This window comes from Corapipo altera, unplaced genomic scaffold (genome assembly GCF_003945725.1).
Source record: "Corapipo altera isolate COAL_440 unplaced genomic scaffold, ASM394572v1 45, whole genome shotgun sequence".
NCBI classification, from domain to species: Eukaryota; Metazoa; Chordata; class Aves; order Passeriformes; family Pipridae; genus Corapipo; species Corapipo altera.
Genome location: NW_020884877.1, coordinates 13534254 through 13555306, shown reverse-complemented (window position 1 = coordinate 13555306; position 21053 = coordinate 13534254). Strand labels below are relative to the sequence as shown.

At 40.6% G+C, this 21053-nt stretch overlaps 1 protein-coding gene across 4 annotated transcripts in view; it reads left to right on the top strand.

The window, feature by feature from the left end:
• RAPGEF4 (Rap guanine nucleotide exchange factor 4) overlaps positions 1-10287 on the top strand; it is a 153254-nt gene extending 142967 nt beyond the window's left edge. For all 4 annotated transcript variants that reach the window (XM_027636801.1, XM_027636800.1, XM_027636799.1 and 1 more), the window contains 2 exons: positions 7445-7499; positions 9035-10287. In XM_027636801.1, coding sequence (XP_027492602.1) covers positions 7445-7499; positions 9035-9162 — 183 coding nt within the window. In that variant the 3' untranslated portion in view covers positions 9163-10287. The remainder of the gene's footprint in view (positions 1-7444; positions 7500-9034) is intronic.
• The last annotated feature ends 10766 nt before the right edge of the window (positions 10288-21053 follow it).

The window sequence follows — 21053 nt, the reverse complement described above, 5'->3', positions numbered from 1 at the left end:
CAGGCAGGCAACTTGCCACCACAGAAATCTCAGCTGGAACTCAAGTTCCTCAGCAGTGGTTGCCAAGGCCATGTTCCTCATTAATGATACCTGCATCTGAGAACCTACGATAGCCAACCCAGCTATGAGCATCTGCATAGGAAAACAAAACCTGACTTACTGTTCTGACAGTAAATTGTAGAATCACAGAATCACTAATGTTGGAAAAGACCTGCAAGATCATCAAGTCCAACCATTAACCCAGCACCACTGTGTTCACTAGTAAACCATGTCCCCAAGTGCCACATCCACACACTCTTTGAACACTTCTAGGGATGGTGATTTCACCACTTCCTATGCCTATTCCACTGCCTGACCACCCTTACAGTGATGAAATTTTTCCTCACATCCAGTCTGGTGCAACCTCCACTGGTGCAACTTGAGGCTGTTTCCTCTCAGCCATTCAGCAGCCATGCTAGAGCATATCTCCTCTGGCATATATGCTTGTTCTTAGTACTACAGTAACCAGAACCACTCTATGGTTATTTCTACTGCATCGTGGAGGAGTTTGTCTGACCCTCTGAGTACTGATAACTGCAGAGGGGGAAAAAGGAGGACTTTCAGCTCTTGAAAAAACTTCAGAGAAAAGTGGTCATCACTCTGAGTGAATTCTCTTAGATTTTAATCTGTAGCTCCAGGACAGCCTCTGTCCTAGGGTGAAAATACCCCTCTACTAAGATGAGACTTTTTTGTGGGTAAATGGCAGCGCTAATGCCTCAGTAAGGGCCTGACCTCACTTTGCATATGCAGACTGTGTTGCCATCTCCTTCCAAAGGCCTTGAGCCTTCCAGCTGCAGAAAAGGATTTTTTTTCCTCAACTGCCTGTTCTAATTAGGTAGATAAATATATATATATTAATGTAGATAGTAAGTACTTTGGGGAACACAAAGGGATCTCAGACTTGGTTGGAGCACATCCAAACCAGAAGGGATGGCAGCTGCATTGCTATAGCCATGGTTCTGTGGCTGGCTCCAACATCTCCACGTCCCTTGGTCTGTTTACACCTCCTGAGCCAGAAGAGCTGGTACATCCACTGGCCTCAGAGCTCTGTCCCTCATGCTCTTCTTTATGCCTGATTATGTGTAAAACCCATTACAGGAGGCAGGAGTTCTCCTGTAAGCACTTCCATAGATGGAACTTCAACCCAGGCTTGTCACTTAGAAATAGTTCTGCACCACTGTATACCACACTTTGGCGCTCTCAAGGCCAGGAGTGAATTTTATAGCAGCCTAGACTGATCTAGGCTGCTGCAGATCTGACCTTTTCACCCTAGTCTGCACATTGCCTCCTCTTCATAAGGATGTTATCTCCAGAACAGCAGTTTATTAGTAGTACCCAAAAGTCTTAAATAATATTTTACACTGCAAGAAGGTAGTACCAGTAATTGGGGTTTTGATCATTTTCTTTAGGAGGGGGAAGTGAATATCAATTAATTTTTTTTGATGCTATATATTTTTTAAAGAATCAATATTATGTCTCACATTCCTCCACTCAACAGAAAGGGAAACATTATCCTCTTTTAGTATTTTAAACCTTTCTTCAGTTGGTGCTCTACCTAAAAGCTCACTCTGCTTTTTCTCTTGGCCTTACTACAAGTATATCTTTTGTATTTTTATTGTTCTTCACTAGCTATTCTGCATGCTTCTGTGGTGTTTTTACTGGCTCTTTCAACCCATAGCTGTTCAAAGCAACCTGTATTCAAATTCCACCCACATAATTCATTCAAATCCTAACGTGGACCTGGCAGGTTTTAGCTTTTTGCATGTGACATCAGGTCAAGCAAAGAAGAAAAGCCTACTGTTAAACCTCAGTCGCTGCCGCCTACTTGTGTTGAGCTTACAACTGTCATATGCACACATAATTGCCAGATATTAACTAGTGAAGACAAGACCACTCAGCCAGATAACGCTCAGATAAATTTTGCTCTCTTTTACATAAGGATAAACCCAAGGTAAATCTGTGATGTTACTCTGCCATTTTCAGGAGAGAAGCAGAAACCAGATTTCCTCACAGGAATCATGTCCTGCCATTTGTTGTTTCTGTCTGTTTGTTCTGCTGCATGATGTTCTCTTACAAGCAGATGGAGATTCCTCCGAATATTGCTGGGAGCTACCCTTATGGATCTTTCTAAAACATCTTCGTTCTTTGGAAAATTGTTTCCCTTGATCCATCCTAACTTCGATGTTTGCTGAAGTTTATGAATAAAAATATCTGGGTAGTTGCCACTGTTGGTGCCATTTGCCACCAAAGGAGGTGGGTCCCTCTGAATCTCATGTAAGCACAGTGATGAAACTGAGAGCAGCCTCTGGCATCATGTCTGCATTCTCACCACAGAGCTCTGATCCTGACAGCTGATGTGCTGCTGACAACTTTATTCCTGTAACTGGCAGCCAAAAGTAGAAGTTTGATCTAGTGGCATCTCTTCAGCTGAAACAGCTTCCTTTAAATCTTTTCTGTTTTGCGATGTTTCTGTTATTATTTATATTAAACGATGCGTCTTAAAACATGCAGGAACTGTGAAGCAGTGTCTGAGCCAGGAGCTCTCTGAGTGCCAGAAACAGCGAGGCCTGGTTTCCTAAACATTTGTGTTTCATGGCTGCCTGAGCTCTGCTCAGAGCTTTCCTCGTGGCTGGGGCATGTGTCGTTTCTTCATGGCTGGGGAATTCTGTGTGAATAGGCTTTTGTCATAACATAGGAACTTGCACTACAGCCTTTTTCCTGAAGGAGACAGGAGGGCCCTTACGCAATCTTTCTCTTGTCCACAGCCATCTATTTTCACAGAGAATTGGTAGGAGCTGTCTTGTGTTTGAAAACTCTGGGTTCTTTTTTCAAAGTGACAAAAATTATCTAGAGAAGAAGGGAAAAACAGACAGATGGTGTGAAACCACATTAGCTGAGTCATTTTTAGCAACTCAAGCTAAAAAGGAAAGAGCCTGAGTCAATTTTTTCCTGCTACACTTTCCTATAAATTCATCTTTTCAGGGGCGTAGTGACAGAGCTGTGGTATTGGCAGTAGTAGAGGGACATCACTCTGCAAAGCGTTGCTGAGCTTTTGTGACTGCCTTTGTGACTGCCTGCTCCTTCTTCCCCTTCCCCATCTCCTGATCCCCCATGGATGCCTTATTTGGAGGAGGCTGTGAGGAGTGGGAGGACAGGGACAGCTAGCCAGGGAAGAGAATAACCATGTGTGGCAGAGCCACGGCTGCGTGTAAAGAGGGACGTTTGTAAATGGACCCATTTGGTTTGTACAAGATGTGGGCAAACAATATTGAATGTGTCAGAAATAGGTATGCTCTTGCTCTCTGTATTTGGACTGTACTTGTGCTCTTTACTATGCCATTTACTGCATGAAGTAAGGGGGAAGAGGGGTGCTGCATGTGGAGCAAACAAGCATTTGGCCTTAAAATCCATCTGGGAAAATGTTATTTGTACTTTTGTTAGCAAGTAGACAGAATAACTAAATTACTAGTCTTAGTAGTGTAAGTCTTTAGTAACTAAAGGCTTTGTCTTCAATACCAAACAAGACACGGTTTTAGGGAAGTATTGAATGTCTTTTACTTATCTTCCTTCAAGAAGCTGATGAAGCCCGGTTAAGAGCTGTTTCCACATGGTGTTGCACAGATGTCCCTTCTAGTTTGGCATATACTCCATGACACTAAACTACCTGCATCTCTTCTCCACTAGTGAGTTGATAGTAGATGTTAGCTGTAAGTGTTGCTATGGAGGACTCATCTACGTAATAACTTAAGACATATTTGCCACAGAGAAACAAAACTTGTAAAGTTTTTTAAATGCTGTAGTTTTAGTTTGGCAGGTGGGGGATATTTTGAGAGCTGCAAATATGTGAAAGATAAAAAGGTGTCAGAAGGCAGCAAACACAGTTAGTTTGCGATCTGTAATGACCCACTTATCAGGTGAAGGCAAGCACCCAAAGCTGTCAGTAGTAATAGTTCCTATAAACTCTGTATGATTTAGCAGATACAGGACAACCTACAACCTGCAGTGCAGTACATGGCAATATATAATGTTCAGGTGACACTGCTTTTATAGCTATATATTTAGAAAAAAATTTAAAAGCCCTTTCCTAGAATTATGTCTTGCCAGGGAAAGAAGAGAGGAAGAGAGGAAAGTACTGAGCATGACTCTCTGTAGGGACAGGCAATATTTCATACTCTTGCCCACTTACTGATTTCTGCATTTTTCAAACCTCAGCTGCATAATTCTGCACTCTGGCTGCCAGTACAGAATTTCGTATTCATAGACAGAGGAAAGATGCAGTTATTTGGGAACTTCATCAGTGACGTTTCTCAAATCATCAGACAGTCTGAACAAAGATCACTTTCAGTGGCACCATCTTCATGTCACACTACCCAGCATGTCTCAGAAATGGAACCTGTAGAGGGAGCAAAAGTCAGGGAAAAGCTCTCTAAAAGTGCTGACCTATCATGGTGGCACAAGACAGTGCCATGGTGCTGACCACTGATGCTTCTTTTTGTCAAGCCTCTTCACCCTTCAGGTGTGAAATGAGGATTAGAGAATCTGTGCATATTCGTTTTCAGGTTCTGTGAAGATGAACAAAAGGGAATTCACCCTCTGATCCATATGCAAAAGAAAAGGGCAAACATTCTTTCATTTTTGGAACATAAAGATTATGCAAAAAGTATGTGACTAAAGCCCTTAGTAGTGTTCTATGGCATATATGAATATTTATAATATTTAGCAACCTGGGTTTGAAATGGATTAGAAGATAATGTGCTGGCCTGCTGCCACAGCTCCAGACTGTGTAAAACTTGAAAGGGTATTGTTGTGTATATATAGCATGCTGGTAGTAGCCATTGCTTGTTATATTATGCAGTTGGTTGTATTTCAGAAAGATCTAAATTAAGGTTTGTATGGCTTTTTGGTAGTAGTCTTCCTTAGCACTGTGAGTAAACAGAGATCAATCTTTGCAGGCATTGACTGGAGGTAATCCTCTGTTTGAAGAAAAATTGTAAGGAGCAGGCAATTAAACTTCCCTGTGAACATTTTTTCTGTACATGTTTCTAGTTTTCTTGCATGAAAAGAAGACAGTCCAACTTATCTACAAGATTCAGGAAGGGAAATTTACTTTTGTTTCATATGCTGTGTTTCTGTTCATTTTGCACCTTACAAAGAGGAGCTGTTACGAGCTTAGACATTATTAGACAGTACAACAGTACTTGGAAAAAAAGCAATGTGAAAGAAAATTATGTATCTTCAAGGATACATAATGCTTCAGAATCTCCTCATTGGGTTGTGGTGCTCTCTTTGGGCCACAGTTTCTCCGTTTATTCAGCCTTAACACCCACTTCCTCATTCACTTTGTGTTTCATCATTGCCAGGACACTTCTGAATGCACAGATTGAATCACATTATCTTCAGGAACAGGCAAAGGAACCCCTTAAAATGAAGTCTTTCAGCAAACTGAAGGAAGCCAGGCAGTTCAGCCTTTCACCAAGTTAGACAAGTCCACTGCCACTTTGATTTTCCTTGCCTAACAGAGCCCATATAATGAGAAATTTGGAAATAGGGAAAACTTTCTAAAAGCTTTCACTACACACATAAATTGTCTTTCAGTACAGTACAGCATTACAGTATTTATCCTGAATGCTATGCTTTGAGAACAAATTCCACACAAAAGATGTAAAGGTAAGTGCCTTAAAAAATCTGCCTAGTAAGAATGGCTTGAAGAGGGATGAAAATTAACATAGGATAAAACTTATTCTTACTTGAATTCTACTTGTTTTCCACATGTAAATACATACGACTTTAGGAACAGTATAAGCAGGCCCATATCCAAATTCCCTAGATCTTTTGGGAAAGTGTGGTTTAGAATTAAGATATTTTAGATCAGTTTCGTAATAGCTACATCTCATTTGATGATACAAGGTGTAATCCACAAACATTTAGTACATTGTATTTCTTATGCTGACCAGCAGCCATACCCATTTTTGTAAACTTGACAGTACATTAAGATGTGTGAGATTATTCAGTATGTGTATAAGGAATGTTTTGCATTGCTGCTTCCCACTTCTGGAATGACAGATTTCACAAACATATTTTATTTAGAACATCATTTTCATGTAAGATTATAATGGTGTATGAATTTTGAAGAGTGTATGCCCTAGGCTTTACTGTTTACTAGTACGAGATATATAATTCTGTTGTGTGAGGGTTTATGACTAACTAGCTTGTTAATCTCACACAAAATTTCCAGAAGGTATGAAGCAGCCTGGTGAGAGTGTGCTGTGTTAAAAGATGTAGCTGTGTTGGAACAAACATTAGAGTCTGATTGGGAATAGCATTTCCCTCCTCTGCTTTTTCTTAATCTAGGCAAAAGAAATCAAAACAAATGTTGTCCTCATAACAGTGATTGAATCAAACTACCTAACTAAGGAATTAAGTTTTACTGCTGAAGTTTCAGTTTATTTGATATAATGCAGAAGAACTAATTCTGCCCCCGCCACCTGTGTGGCACTAATCACACAAGCCAGTTAAAATTTTGCAGTCCAGAACTGAATCTGAAATGGCTTACCTTAATTTCTATTCTTAAAACCTATTGTAAAATAACATCTGATTTATCAGAGCCAAGTGCATTGGTTAATATTTTCTTACCTAAGTGAGTGAAATGATGTCATTTTTTACTGAAAAGGAGGCACAGCCAAGAAGGATTGAAGTCACTCGTGGGGTTTGATTTGTGAATTGATATTAGAAGGGCCCACCAAAAGTAAATCCACTTTTCATGTTGTGTTAGATACACTTGTGCAAGCTAACACGATCTAACAGGACTGTTTGATGAAACTTGTCTACAGGGCCACAGTTCTAACTGTGGCCTTCTCACCTGTGAATTGAGCATTCTGCCAGAGGAATCAGTGAACACGCACCCTCATATGCTCATTTACACTGTCATTTTGCAGGAGGACTGCATTTTAAACTCAAGTTCATATAAAAGGTGAAAGCTCTTTAATTGCTGAATATGTTCTAGAAATGGCCTTGCTGTTAGGCACTGATGGTCTTTAAATTAACGTGTATATACTCCACGGTGTTCCACGTGATATTCCTTTTGCTTTTTAATGTGGTAAGATGTTATCAAAGAAATGCACATCGAAGGGGCCAATTTTCATTCTTAGTTAGGGCCTTTTACAGCATTCAAGCAAGGGAAAGGGCTCTCTGAGCACATGTAAATTATACTCATGCTTATTTAAAGCCTGTGTAAGTGCAAATCACACCCTACATATGAGAGTATCAGCATTAAAATTATGTTTTCATTCATATGACTGCTTTTATTGGCATATGTCTTCACACTCAGGCACAGTTAGGTGCTTCGTTTAAATGATGATAAAATACAGTGCTTGTTCTCTGATTGCATCCCATCTTTTCTTTCCAGCGCATGATTGCCAACACTGTCAGGACAGTGAAATTCTGCCGAAGCCAATCTTTCAGTAAGTGTATTACAACATCTGCACAGTCAGCATTATCATCAGTAGCTACAGTAATTACAACTAATTCTGTGTGTCCCAGAATTGAAAAGCCTGGTTTCCAGTGATTCTTCCATGTTTGGATCCTGTGATGTTTCACAGGATGAAATATCCTTCAGGAAGCTCTAATAAGCCCCTTCTCTTCCATCTCTTTTCCAAGCATGTGAAAGAGCTAAATATCTGTGAGGTCTCTACCCATCTGTCAAATTAGAGCCAGTTGAAATTAGCCAGTGGGCTCAGAAGTGGTTGAAATAAGTCTAGGAGGCAGCAGCACACAGATACATGCAAGATACTTGCTTGGATAGGCCCTGTTTTAATAGGAAACCAGTCTGGAAACGTAACATTTATAAATGACATAAGGTGATGAATTTAAAACCTGTTTGTCAGCATAATTACCAGAACTTACTTGAGGCCCTGTAAGATGACAGAGCTGTATGGTCAAACTGGCTTGCTCTGTGGGTCTTGTCCTGTCTAGATGCACTGTCAGTCCCAGTCACACTGTGATTTCCTCAGGGTTTCATCCATTTTGACTCAGAGCAGCCTTCCTCTTTCTTGAACAACAAAATAAATTATATAAACCAATATCTTTTCACAAAAATAGTTTCTTTCTATCTCAGTCAAAGCTTAACTTTAGATCGAGTTAAGGGAAATTCTTTGGGGTTTCTTTTCTCCCACCATTCAGGTTTTATTGTCTGTGTGTCTTTAATTTTTATGTTTTAAGCACTACAGAGACCTCCACATATTTAGAAATGGAAGTAGATTTTCACTACATTTGATATAACAAAATCTCAGTATATAGATCTACTGGATCTAAGTCCTACACTTTTTTTGTCTATGTGTATTCATGTATTGTAGATGCTTCAGTATCTTTTTTTAGTCAAATTTAAGTTACCTAACACATATTTCATTACACTGTAAGGTATTCCCTGTGAGGCTGAAGATACTCATACTTTAACTCAGTGGTATTCCATAATTGTTGCTGGAGCAGGTATAATGTGGTTATGTTAAGTAATAGAAAAAGGTAGTAAATTCTGAGGCTTGAATGGAATGGCCACTAAACACTACATTGTTACAAATATTTAACACTGAGCTAGAAATGGGACTATTACATGAAAGGAGGCTTAAATCAATTATATCATTTTGAATCTGTGTACAAGTTGCTGGTTCAAAAGCAGATGGGTAGCTTTAAATCATACTTGTTAGCTGTATAACTTATAGGTATTGACTGGTAAGGTGATTATAAAACTGTAACCGAGGGCCATCAATTTTAGTAAATGTAGCCAAGGATATCCAAGAGAAAAAGTTAATTTGTGGGGGTAGTAACCAACAAGACTGTCAGATATTGGAGGAAAGGTTTCAAAGAGACCGACTTGTAAATATTTTCTTTTTAGCTCACCGGGATCTAGTCTTTCCTGTGACAGCTTGTAAAGAGTTATGCATTCTGTTCAGGCATTTGTTCGTTTAAGTGTATCAATCCTACATCATTTCTCTTCCACCAGATCCTGATGCAGCCCTAGCTAATAAGAACCATCAGGATGTTCGCAGCTATGTGCGGCAATTAAATGTGATTGACAACCAGAGAACTTTATCACAGATGTCTCACCGACTAGAACCGCGTCGAGCATAAACATTTGAAGCAATGATGAGAAATGATCTTTTATCCTGTCAAGGTCACTTGTTAAGAACTTCACTTTCTCTGCTACTGCACTGCCACTACAAAAATAAGCAAAAACATATTCTGAGGTCTTAGGCAACGCACAATATACCAGCCTGTTGGAGAACTTTGGCTGAGAAAGAATTTATGCACTGTAGGCGTACAGGTGGCCATGTTGTGAAACTGTTAATTCCTCTTAAAGTGTAGTGATTTCTCATATGGATAAAAAAAAGGCAAAACATAGAATAGTCAGTGGGAAATGCACAAAAAGCTTCTAACAATTCTAAGGTAGGTAGTTATTTCTTCTCCCTAATTAAAAATCTGTATTTTATGATTTAGTCTTCAGGTCAGGACCAAAACTGATCATCAGTTTAGCTTGCTCAGCTACTGTTCACCTCAGTAGAAGATGTATATAAGCATCTGATGAAAGAATGTAGGTTCAAGAGCAGTCTAAGATGTAATTCCATTCAGAGAAGACTTGCAAATATTTCCATTTGAAATAAAACAGATACTAAGAAAATTTCCTAATCTTAATCATACCGCCTACTACAACAAGCAGTGTGGCTATTTCAGAAAATTGACAGGACTGAAAATATTTTGAATGATAAATACTCTGTGTTTACATTTTACTTCTTTTTTTAAACTATGGATTAGGTTTTTACAAAATTCCATTACAAAAGTAAGGTTGTCAAAATCAATAGCATTAAAGGTAGCAAAGGACTGGTTCAAAAAGAGCACAATATGCACAAATGGATTTCAAGAGATTATTTTCCTGGACATTAAAACCTTAAACTTCAGCTATTGTGGCTGGTTAACAAATATTTTCTGGTCTTAAGCATTTACAAATATCTTAATTTTCAGCCAATTGTTTTGCACTTTCAATAGACTGTAAATAAATGTTAATTCATTATGTTCTAGAATATTTATTTATGTAATAGTTATTGTGCCAAAATAATTCCATTTTATTTATTTTGTTTAGCATGTTACGGGGGTGCAGGTTTTGTCTTTACACTTTGTGTGCATTTATGTGTAGGAATTGTGCGATCTATCTTTTCTGTAAATAACACGCCGTACCTTATTAAATGTAATTGCTGGAAAGGTTTAGTTACTGGCCTTATTTGCACTTCAGCTTCATTCCTGCATAAATAGTGATGCTACTAGTTGGCTGATATATCAAACTTGGCTTGTCATTTGCTGGGCCTCGAAACCACAGTTGGCCCACATCCATTGTGATATGGACAACGAGTTTAAATTAAAGCCAGTCAGATCCATCCCTGCCACGAGGGATGACAGGCCTGCCGTGACATAACACTATGGTTTTATTAGCTGGTTTGTTTCTAAGGAGAAAACATTTAAATTGGAAAGAAGGGATATAAAAGAAGAAGGGATATATTCTTAATTTTAGCTGTCTGACTGATTTGTCCTGCTCAGTCAGTAATGTGAGTACTACAAGTTATCTTATCTTGGACAGGATTTTACCTCAGGTTGGTTAACTCGAGACCTTGGCTAATGTGGCACTCAAGAGACCTCTGGCTTCAGTCACCACAGGGCCTGCAGACATGAGGGAAGAGGTGATCTGGCATGAGCCCTTCCCCTCCTGAATACTCCTTAGGATGGCTGTACTACTGCTGGGCAAGCCCTGATGGTGGCCAAGTGCATGCCAAGGGAATGACAATGCTCAAATGGCAAAAGTCTTTCCAATTGCATTCACACTATCTGTGTGCTGTGGAGCTGGTTGTCATAAAACTGATTAAGCCTGAAATTAGAAGTTGCAACTATTATCTCATAATTACGCTTCAGAGATGACCTAATTGATATAGTCTACATCTTGCTTCAGACAAAGAGTATACTTTTCTTGAAATTGAGCAGGACTGTGTGGAGTCAGTATACACATAAATATTTTTTTATCTATAAAAATAACTGCATCCTTTTAGTCAAAACATAAATTCTGCAAAAGCTGAGAGTCACCAGGGAAATGCTGACACACAGAACCACAATCTGCTCGCTACCTGCGTTCTGCAAAGGAAAGAATTACACAGTTAAGAAATATTCTGCAGCATGATGAAATAATTTATTTTAACTTTGCTGTCTGACTAGAAGTTCAAGATGATTCAGAGGAAAACCAGCTAATAACATAGAGACAAATTTGTGTCTTATTATTTCAAGTGAGAAATATTTATTTCCATTTGTACTGTTCTATGAATATACTTCATATGCCTTTTTCAAATACAAAATCTTCCCAGAAGCAAAGTATGCAGTAGAAGAAACTACAGGGAGACAATTAATTCAAAAGGCATTTTTATCTTTACAATCAATTTGTAACATTTTTGAGTTTGTGATTTTATTTGTTCCAGATTTGTTCCTATTGTTTAGACTTTCATTTACTTCTGTGTTAGCTGGTTTATAAAGCTGCCAAGTTTTGGCTTGGCTCTGTACATAAACTGATTCTTCATCTGTTTAGCATGTTTTTATCCCCTCGATTTATTCTTTTTTTCTTTAGAATCTTGATCTGTTTTACTTATTTGTTGCCAACAGTCTCTAATATGTAGATATATCCCAATGATACAAAGACAGGTTTTATGGCACCTCCATATCAACAAATGAATGCAGTTTACCTATTCAATGACACTAGTATCTGACATTTTTTAATTTTCCAATAAAGGGTGCTGTATAAATAACAAGTATTGCTATCTCTCTGTATCTAACTCATTCAAGTGACTCAGATAGTTGCCATGGTGCTGATCACTGTCTACATAGTTAGATGAATAAAATTACCTTGTGGCTCCGGGATCTGTCCTGGGCTTTTCTTGCTCCCTGTGTTGACTTTACAACAGGAAGGCAGCTGTCAGTATATTGCTCTTGCTGTATGAAGTCCAAACAACTGTTGCAATAGTGTGAAGAATGAATAATAGTGTGAGGAACTCAAGAAACACTGAAATGTCAAAATGCCCGTTCTGACTTCACCCTGTGCTCGTGGCAACTTGATCCTGCTTCAGTGAAGAGACCCCTTTACCTGCTGGCTCAGGGCTGGTCTATAAGCCTGGGCTCAGAGACTGTGGCAACACAGACAAGCTAAAGAGAGTTGGGTGATCCCCAGCACTGCTCTGCTCATGGTCCAGTCTGCTTTGGTTGCAGCACTTGGCCTGGTTTTGGCCCATGCAAACTAGCAACAGAGGAGACTGTGTCCAGCTGTTATTTGTGGGGGAGCATGCACCAGGGACCATTTCCAGGGGGAACTACAGACAAGCCTGTCCTTCTGGTTTCCACATTTCCCCCCAGTCCTCTAGTGGGACCCGCTTCGCACCTCCATCACACCCACTTGCATGAACAATATAAACACTGCAGCACAGCCCCCTCTGTATTTCAACACTGCAGGTGGAAATACAAAATGTATTTTGTATTTTCACTGTTCAAAATAGTGATTATACCTGAGGGTCACAGGCCACAGAGTGCTAGTATGGCTGGTCCGTGCTACTTGGCCTCAGGCTGCAGAGCCCCTGACCCTGTTTTATTTACTGGAAGGGTCATAACTGTAGTTTTCATATGAGAGGTGACTGGGAGGCAGTGTCCATAAGTAACATCCACTGCTGAGGACCACTGAGTCAGGATGGCTTGGGCATTTTGGAAAATGTTCTGCATTACAGGGTTCCACTGCTGACATGTGTTTTTTTGCTCAGGCAGCAATGGAGAGGACAAACATCTCTGTTTAGGGCTGCAGAGCCCAAAGAGTCACAGGGTACAGCTCTCCCTACCTGGCACATTTCGCTAGTGTCTCTTTGTTAGCATTTGCTCTTTTTCTCAGTGACCAGGCCTGGTGCTGACAAAGGCAGGGAACAAAGGTTAAATCCAGGGAGGCTTGAATCCTTCATACCAGGAGGCTACAGCTGTTTGGTAAAGGCAGGATCCAAAATATTTTCCATGGACATCTTGTTCAAACCCAGTCAGCCCCAAAGACATGATAGTGCCAGATAAAAGAGTTCAAATGTGTTTGCAGGACTCTGCACATTGAGGATTTGGGTTCTTCCTTCCTAAGTAAAATAGAGTAAAGGCACACTGCGTCTGCAGATCAGGTACAAAGAAAGAGACAGAGATTAAAAAAAAATTCCCTCTTTTCAGAGACACTGGCAAAACAACCTTTAAGTACAAGAAGTTTAAATATAATTTAGAAATCTTACAAAATAAGTTAGAGAGAAATCAAAAGGTTTAACCTGCAGGGGTTCCAAAAGAGATAATGAATTTTGCTGGGGAAAAAAAAATTAACAAAATTATAAATCTAAATTGTTAACATAGCTTCTTAGTAAGGTCAACTGCATAATATACAGCACCTTAACCTCTTCCAATAATTTTTAAACACCATGCAGCTTAAATAGACTACCTCTGAATTCAGCAGTATTTCTTCTGGGAGCTCTGAATGCAAATCAAGAGGTAATAGTGGAAGAAAATTAAAAGATGTGCTATTCTCATTTTGGTTTTTGTACTGATAATAAGGAAACCAGCATAGAGTAACGTGGCAAAGTGAACCTCTAACTTGAATAGCTTTTCTTTCACTGTTAATCTGAAATGCATTACGCTCTGCCTTTTCAAATAATCATAATGTTCTTTACTGTAGCCTGCATTAAAGTTTAGCAGGCATAAGCAGAAGCTGTCACCAGAGGTCAAGGTATTAGCAATCAAAGGAAATAATGACCAGATTAAAAAGTTATTATTAAAATTACTATACCAGAAACTTCTTCAGTAGCCTATCTTTGGAGCCCTGCCTGCAGGGCTGTAGCTGTGCCTGTGGAACCCCTGCCACCCTCAGACACCTCACCACAGCAGTACCATGGGGCTGGCCACCCCTTGGCTGGGGTGATGACATGGGAGCCCTCACTCCTCTGCCTCTCTTGGAAATGTACATTGCTGCCCCAACACAATTCCTGCAGGACTGGTGGTTAAAGCCTGACCTCAAGCTTGTCGTGTGCTACAGGAGCACGCAGGGTACGTCCCGCATGCATTTACCTACATGCCATCCAACAGCACCCAGAGACTGGCTCCTACTGCATCTGCCTTATGCACTGCTTTAGCAATTACAGACAGTTTTCAGACACCATCTAACTAGGGAAGCAACTTGTAAATTCACAAAGGAACATAATCCAACCATGGGCTTGCTTGGCAGTTTATGACTCAAGTGATGGGGGGACTACTGTAAAAAAGAAGATTCTTAAAAGGGAAAAAAGAGCATGTAGAGCTACAAAATCTATCACATCTAACTGCTAAAGGATATTTCACAAAGGGTTCACTTTTAATAGGCCTGGCATTCAAAGGTAATTTCTGAATTCAAAATAAACTCAGAAACTGACATGATAATGCATAAAGAACGAGTAATTACTGACGCAAATTGGAATATTTTTCTTGGAAACTCCATGTAATAAAAATGTGACACATGGAGGTACTGGTAAGAGCTTGACCTTTATTTCCTGGCCCTAATCCATTTGGGTCAGAGTGACAAAAAGCGAAGCCTTTGTCACATGGCAGGGGTCAGCCAGTCATGTTTAATTTTTTTCCTCTTTTTGCTTTCAAATGCAAATAAAGCACATTACCAATGAAAATAATGATTGTAAATGAATACCTCAATTAAAGGAAATTTACATAAAGATACATAGGATAGAGGTGATAGTAGATACTCCAACATCCTAACAGACAATAATCCATTTCTTAATCAACTTCTGTCAATAATCATAGGCTTCCTGCTCTCCATGGTTTCCTCATTATAACACCACCTCTTGTGTTTTTAAATAGTTCTTTCTTCAGATGCTGTCCAAGCCAGCAAGTGAATCCGCTAGCTGTATTTGCCGACTCTTTGTGGTTTTTCACAGGTGTACATTATTTCTGCACAGGAGTACCGTCGGCAGCATTGTGGATGTTCTCAGATAACAGAGAGCCAGTGTTGCCTTGGGTTTTCTTTAGATGTCCTCTTTCTCTGTAGGACTGACCCTTGAGGGCTGCAGTACTGGCAGGTTGCTGTCTCATGTCTGTTTGAAATCCAACATTTCCTTCCATTTGTGATTCCTGCCCTAGTGTTTCTCCTGTTCCAGTTGTCTGGCATGTAACTCCTTTGTGGTGCTCCTGATCAGTTAGCACTGTTGCCAGAAACAAGTTAGAGGTTTGCATAGATTTTTGTTTCCTTCTTGTCGTAACTAGACATTGTTAATAGTGGGCTTGTGTTTGGGGGGGGGGGTTGATCACCTTTTTTTGGAATCACAGGCAAAGGACTGAGATGATACAGCTAAAGAGATTTATCTAGAATAAGGGCTTTTCTGAGGCAGTCTAACATTATGGACATTTTCTAGTCTTATTTAATCTCTAAATCCAAAGAGAAAAAGACATGATCTCCAATAGATTTGTTTCTAATTCATGTACTCTGGATTAAGCAAGTAGCAAAAAATGTAAGCTACTAATACTACAGTACATCATTAAATGGAGCTAATATTTTCATTTTAATTCAAACTGATTCCCTGTCATTGCTGGCCCAAAATTTTCATGATTCCAGTACCTGTATATACTTTCAAAGGAAGAGAAATGTGCTAAATAGTTAAGCACTAATTGGTTTTAATAAAGAAAATATAATATTATGCTTTAAATCAGTTGTTGAAAGTTCTGTGATGTCATCTTCCCTTGGTGGTCCTCAGAGGTGGTGGAATTGTGCCTGCCTCTCCCCAGACTCTCTGTGACTGAGCAATCTGTTGGAAAAATTTTGAGGGAAATGAAGGGACTGTCGCTTCAATGGAGCTTGCAGTAGTGTGGATTAGAAAACACAAATGGGCACAACTACAATAAATTCAGTACAGCTTTAAAACAAGGTTAAGCTGTATTACATTTTAGAGAAAAAAAGTGCCAAAATTAGAAAAACAAATTAAGTCTATTGGACCACAAAATTTAATATAAGAAGAAGTATAAGATATATATATACAATTAAAAGTAAGTAATGAAATGGTAACTGAGCAGAGTACTACCGAGTGGATTACAGCTGAGTCTAATGATCAGCTAAAAATTGTGGTGCCAGAAAAAGATAAGAAAACCATTCTTGTAAAACAATCAAAAATTGGATTGCTTGTTAATATTTTGCCATTTCATGGCTATCTCATTGTTAATTATATTGACATTTTTCTAGAAGTTATATATGCTTTTTATACTGCACACATGCCTGATCAAAAGGCAAACAGTGTACAAGCTGTAGCCTGCCAGTTCTGAAAACCACTGTGCACAAAGCAGGTGTTTGATCCACATGCAATACACCTACTGCACACAAGCATACTCTGCCACATGAAGGTTTGTATTAAATAATTCTAGTCTATATTTTAAAATTCTGTACTTAATTTTATGAATTATTAATATTAAATAATGTAGTTATTATTTTATATTAAATATTCCATATAGGCAATTTCACAAATTCCTTATTTTTCTCTGTAATAAAAAAAAAACCCAGACAAGAAAACAACAGCAACAAAGAGGAGTCTAAGAGATGTATGATGGTTAGTACGAGCCCTTTCTTCATTTCCCATGAAAGTTGAGAAGCCATTTCCCACAGCACTGGGCAGATGAAGCAAACAAGAATCACAGCCTGCATGTGCAGGCATCGGGCTGCATGTAGCATCAGGCCGGTGTTTGTGGGTAAATTTACATCAGGAATGGCAGGATTGCCTCAGAGCCAAATCCAAAGAGAATTCCTTAGATTTTCCACTTGCCATCTCTCAGAAAGAGAAAAGGCAGCTTATTTTGGCTATCAGTACCATGCAAGTTGTCTTTTAGTTATGAAATCACTCCTGCCAGTTATGTTTTGGGGTGTAATTGCAGAAGTGGATTGCAGCCTATGTGGACATACCTGCATGAATTTCAGTCAGTAAAGTGCAAGCAAAAATAACATAGAGAGGGCTTTCATTCCAGCCACTCATCTACCTCTTCTAGGTCACAAACCTGATTGAATAAATGGCATAAAATTAATGCCACCACCTTGTTACTGCTAATACTGCTCAAACTAGCTGCATTACCACTAGCGTACACTAGTGCTGCATCTTCTACAGCAATGTGTGCACAGCCTTCCCAGTATACCCCAGGCATGACCTCCACCTGGCCAATGGCCACCTGGCCAATTTTTAAGCTAGAAATGGAAGCAAGCCATAGCAACCAGAGAAACGGCAGTGCTTCAAAGAAACCTCCGTACTAAGCCCGAGATGAACTCTGAGACAGTCTTGAAGGAGAATTGAAAAATACGGAGCAGGTGTCCGCCTCCAGATTATTTGTGTCTAGAGTTTCACGTACAGTTTAAGCTGGCATAAACCAGCACTACTGCTAAAAAAACACTTCCAGGTTCCATCCTCTCTCAGCTGCTTATATCAGCCCTTTGCTCCTTTCCTGCCTTTGCACTGGCACGAGTCTTCGTGCGATTGCCCAATGACCTGCATGCTGATCAGGGTGAAAACTGATTGCTTTTCCCTGCAGTAGCTTCTCCACAGCCCAGCTCCCTGTGCAGCCGTGCAAACACCGTGCTGACAGAAGGTGTGGGCATCAGGAACAGGGCTCGACAGGCAGGGGAGGGGTGTGCCTGCTGCTTTTGGCAGGCAGGATGATTTAAACCTCCTGGACGCATGCATGAAACTGTATTTTCCATGTTGAAAGGTGGTGAGACAACACTGCACACCCTGTGATGAGATGTAAAGAGACAATTCATATGAATCCTTTCAAGTCTAAAACTGAGTTAAAAGTTGCTAGAGCTGCCTTTATCCTTTGCCAATTGTTGTGGCTTTACAATAACTTAGCTTGTTAGCTCGTTAGCTTTTAAATATTTTCTTTTTCTGCCTGTTCCTTAAAAATTGAAGAAGTCTGAGATGAGGATTGAGCAATCCAGAGGTAATTTTTGAGTTTCTCAGGTTGAATTTGCTGCCTCAAAAAGGAGGGAAAGCATAACATGTTGGCTCACTGTTTTGTATCTTATTATGACCACTTAAGAAACTCTGATTACACTGGTTCCTGGTTGTTTCTTGAAAATATGCAGACTAACTAGCCAGAAGGCAGAAAGAGTACAAGCTCCAAAATGCACACCTTGTTGTAATAATTCCATCTTCACAATAGTGTAGCACTGGGCTTGGACACTTCTCGTGCAGGCTCTTTTGCTTTCTCTCACTTGTTCTCTAACAGAGCAGGTGCAGTTACATGTTTTAAACAAGTGACATGTTAACACAGTGCCTGGTGCAGACTCTGCACTCCTACTCTTGAAGTAGGAAATATTAACCACCCCCTCATTTCTCATGTGCTACTGGAATAGTTTTTCTTTCTGCAACCAGGGCCTAAAGTCACACATGATAAATCCCAGCTCTGCAGATACACAGCTGTAGACAAAATACCTGGACTAAGCATGCTGGGCAAGAGACCTCTGAATGCAAGTGTTCAAGTGTCTGAAGAAAATGCCTATGAATCAAGTGATTTAACATTCAAATAGATTTTTAAATCATTTGACTAATTGGCAATTGCCTCAGACAAGAAGGATAAGCACTTAAGTCACAGCATTTAAGAGACTAAGTATGTGGCACTTCTCCTCCTCCAGAGCATGAGTTTCATGTGACTTGTGTTTGATATTTGTGTGTTCTTTTAAAATGTGGCACCTTTGACTGGAGACTTCTCCAGGCTTACCAGCATATCAGTTCATAATAAAGCACAAGTGCTCTCAGATCAGACAAGAAGGGCCTGAAACTTTTGTAACCAGGGGAAGCCAGAATACTGAACCTGCAGATGGGCAAAATGGGGGTCACCAGTGCCCACTTTTTGACTTTCTTACCATCTTCATGTACTTGTTGCACTGAATGCTTAAGATGTTGCTGAACTTTACTCCTATTAAGTTATTACAGTTCAGTGAAATGTATACTTAAGTACAGAAATGTATACTTGTGCTTATGCTCCACTGTTTTGACTGGTTTTTACCCTCTCTTGTACCAGACTATCACACCTTGGAGGAATGCCTCTGATGTTCATTAAATTATTGTATTTAATTAATCAGTAAAGTGTTCTTCCATGATTCACCCTGATACCATGCATCTTTGAGATGTACAATTAATGTATATGATTCAGTGTGATGCTGTGCACCTCTTTGTGAATCACTGTGCTACACAGCTGGTTTTATATGGCAGATCTACACATGCATGTAACAATAGTCAAATATGAGAGATAGCAAGGAGATGTGATTCTCCAGTGAATGGAAGATCATAGTGTACAGTCACCTGTAGATGACCTGGGGAGCGCAGAGTAAAGTGGTGATAGGCATTGAATCTTGCACGATACTGATACAGAAAATGTGCTGTCACAGCCATGTGATGCGCTTGCCTCAGTAGAAAAATTGTTTGCCCCCCAAGTCTTTTGAGTCACTTCCTTTAAGCATGACAGCCTATTTTCAATTTGCAAAAAGTTTTCTGCAATCGCAGAGTACTTCAATGCCATTTGGCTAAGAAAGGATTCATGTGACTTCAGAGGGTAGAGGTGGGTTGTCTCTCTGTTTCATTCGTGACCTGGGGTGATCGTCCTGAGGGCAGCTGGGGAACATGGACAAGGAATAGGAGGGTTATAATCGCCAGTCAAATCCTCCTCTTCTTCCACATTCCTAAAAGGAGGACTGCCTGTAGGAGCACAGCCTGCTCCCTTCCTACTCCTGGGCATCTCCAGACCTGCAGCCACAGCAGCTTGGCAATCCCAGAATTTAAAGATGATGCATCTTGTGGAAACACCATCCCAACTCCAGTGGCACAAGAACAGTGAAGCAGGGTTTTTTTAAAGTTACCACCTTCTGGTCATTTTGGTACACAATTTAGCCATACTGCCTGTCACTGAAGCAGGAACCCTGGATGAAGGAATTGTGCTTCCAAAGCTGTGGCTGTGGCAGCGCAGCCCTGTGCCTGGACTCCCTCCACCTGCAATGTCCAGGCTGCACTTGTCAGCTGGAAACACCTGAGCAAACAGCCCTGCTTGATCCAGAGGCTTTTCCCAAGTTTGGCATGGCTGACCAACAAGTAGACCACCACTCAGCCAGAGGCTATCCTCCCTGGTCAGCCCAAGCCAGGAGGGCCAACTGTGTCCTGGGGGGCATCAGGCAAAAAGCACTGCCAGCTGGTCAAGGGTGGGGACTGTCCCGCTCTGCTCTGCACGGGGGTGGCCTGACCTTGAATATTGTGTGCAGTGTTGGGCATCACAAGATAAAAAAGATATAAAGCTATTAGAGAGTGTCCAAAGGAGGGCAATGAGGATCATAAAGGGCCTTGAGGGGAAGCCGTATTAGGAGTGGCTGAGGGCACTTGGTCTGTTCAGTCTGGAGGAGTCTGAGAGGAGACCTCATTGCAGTTACAACTTCCTTGTGAGGGGAAGAGGAGAGGTAGACACTGATCTCTTCTCTGTGGTGACCAGTGACAGGACCCCAGAGAATGGCCTGAAGTTGTGTCAGGAAAGGTTTAGGCTGGATATTAGAAAAAGGTTTCTTCATCCAGGGGCTGGTTGGGCACTGGAACAGGCTCCCTAGGGAAACGGTCACAGAACCAAGCCTGACAGAGTTCAAGAAGAATTCAGACAACACTCTCAGGCACATGGTGTGACTCTTGGGGATGGTCTTGCAGGGCCAGGAGTTGGGCTCGATGATCCTTGTGGGTCCCTTCCACTTCAGAACATTCTGTGATTCTATAATTCCGTGAAGCCGATGCTCCGTCCTGCTCGCCTCACGCCAGCCCCGCCACAGCGTTCATCGCCCCGTAACCCGAAGTGTCGTGGCCGAGGGTGGGGGGCACGCGCTGCCCCCCGCCCGCCACATCCGCACCCCCGGCCCGCGGGGCTGAGGCGCTGCCGTGAGGCCG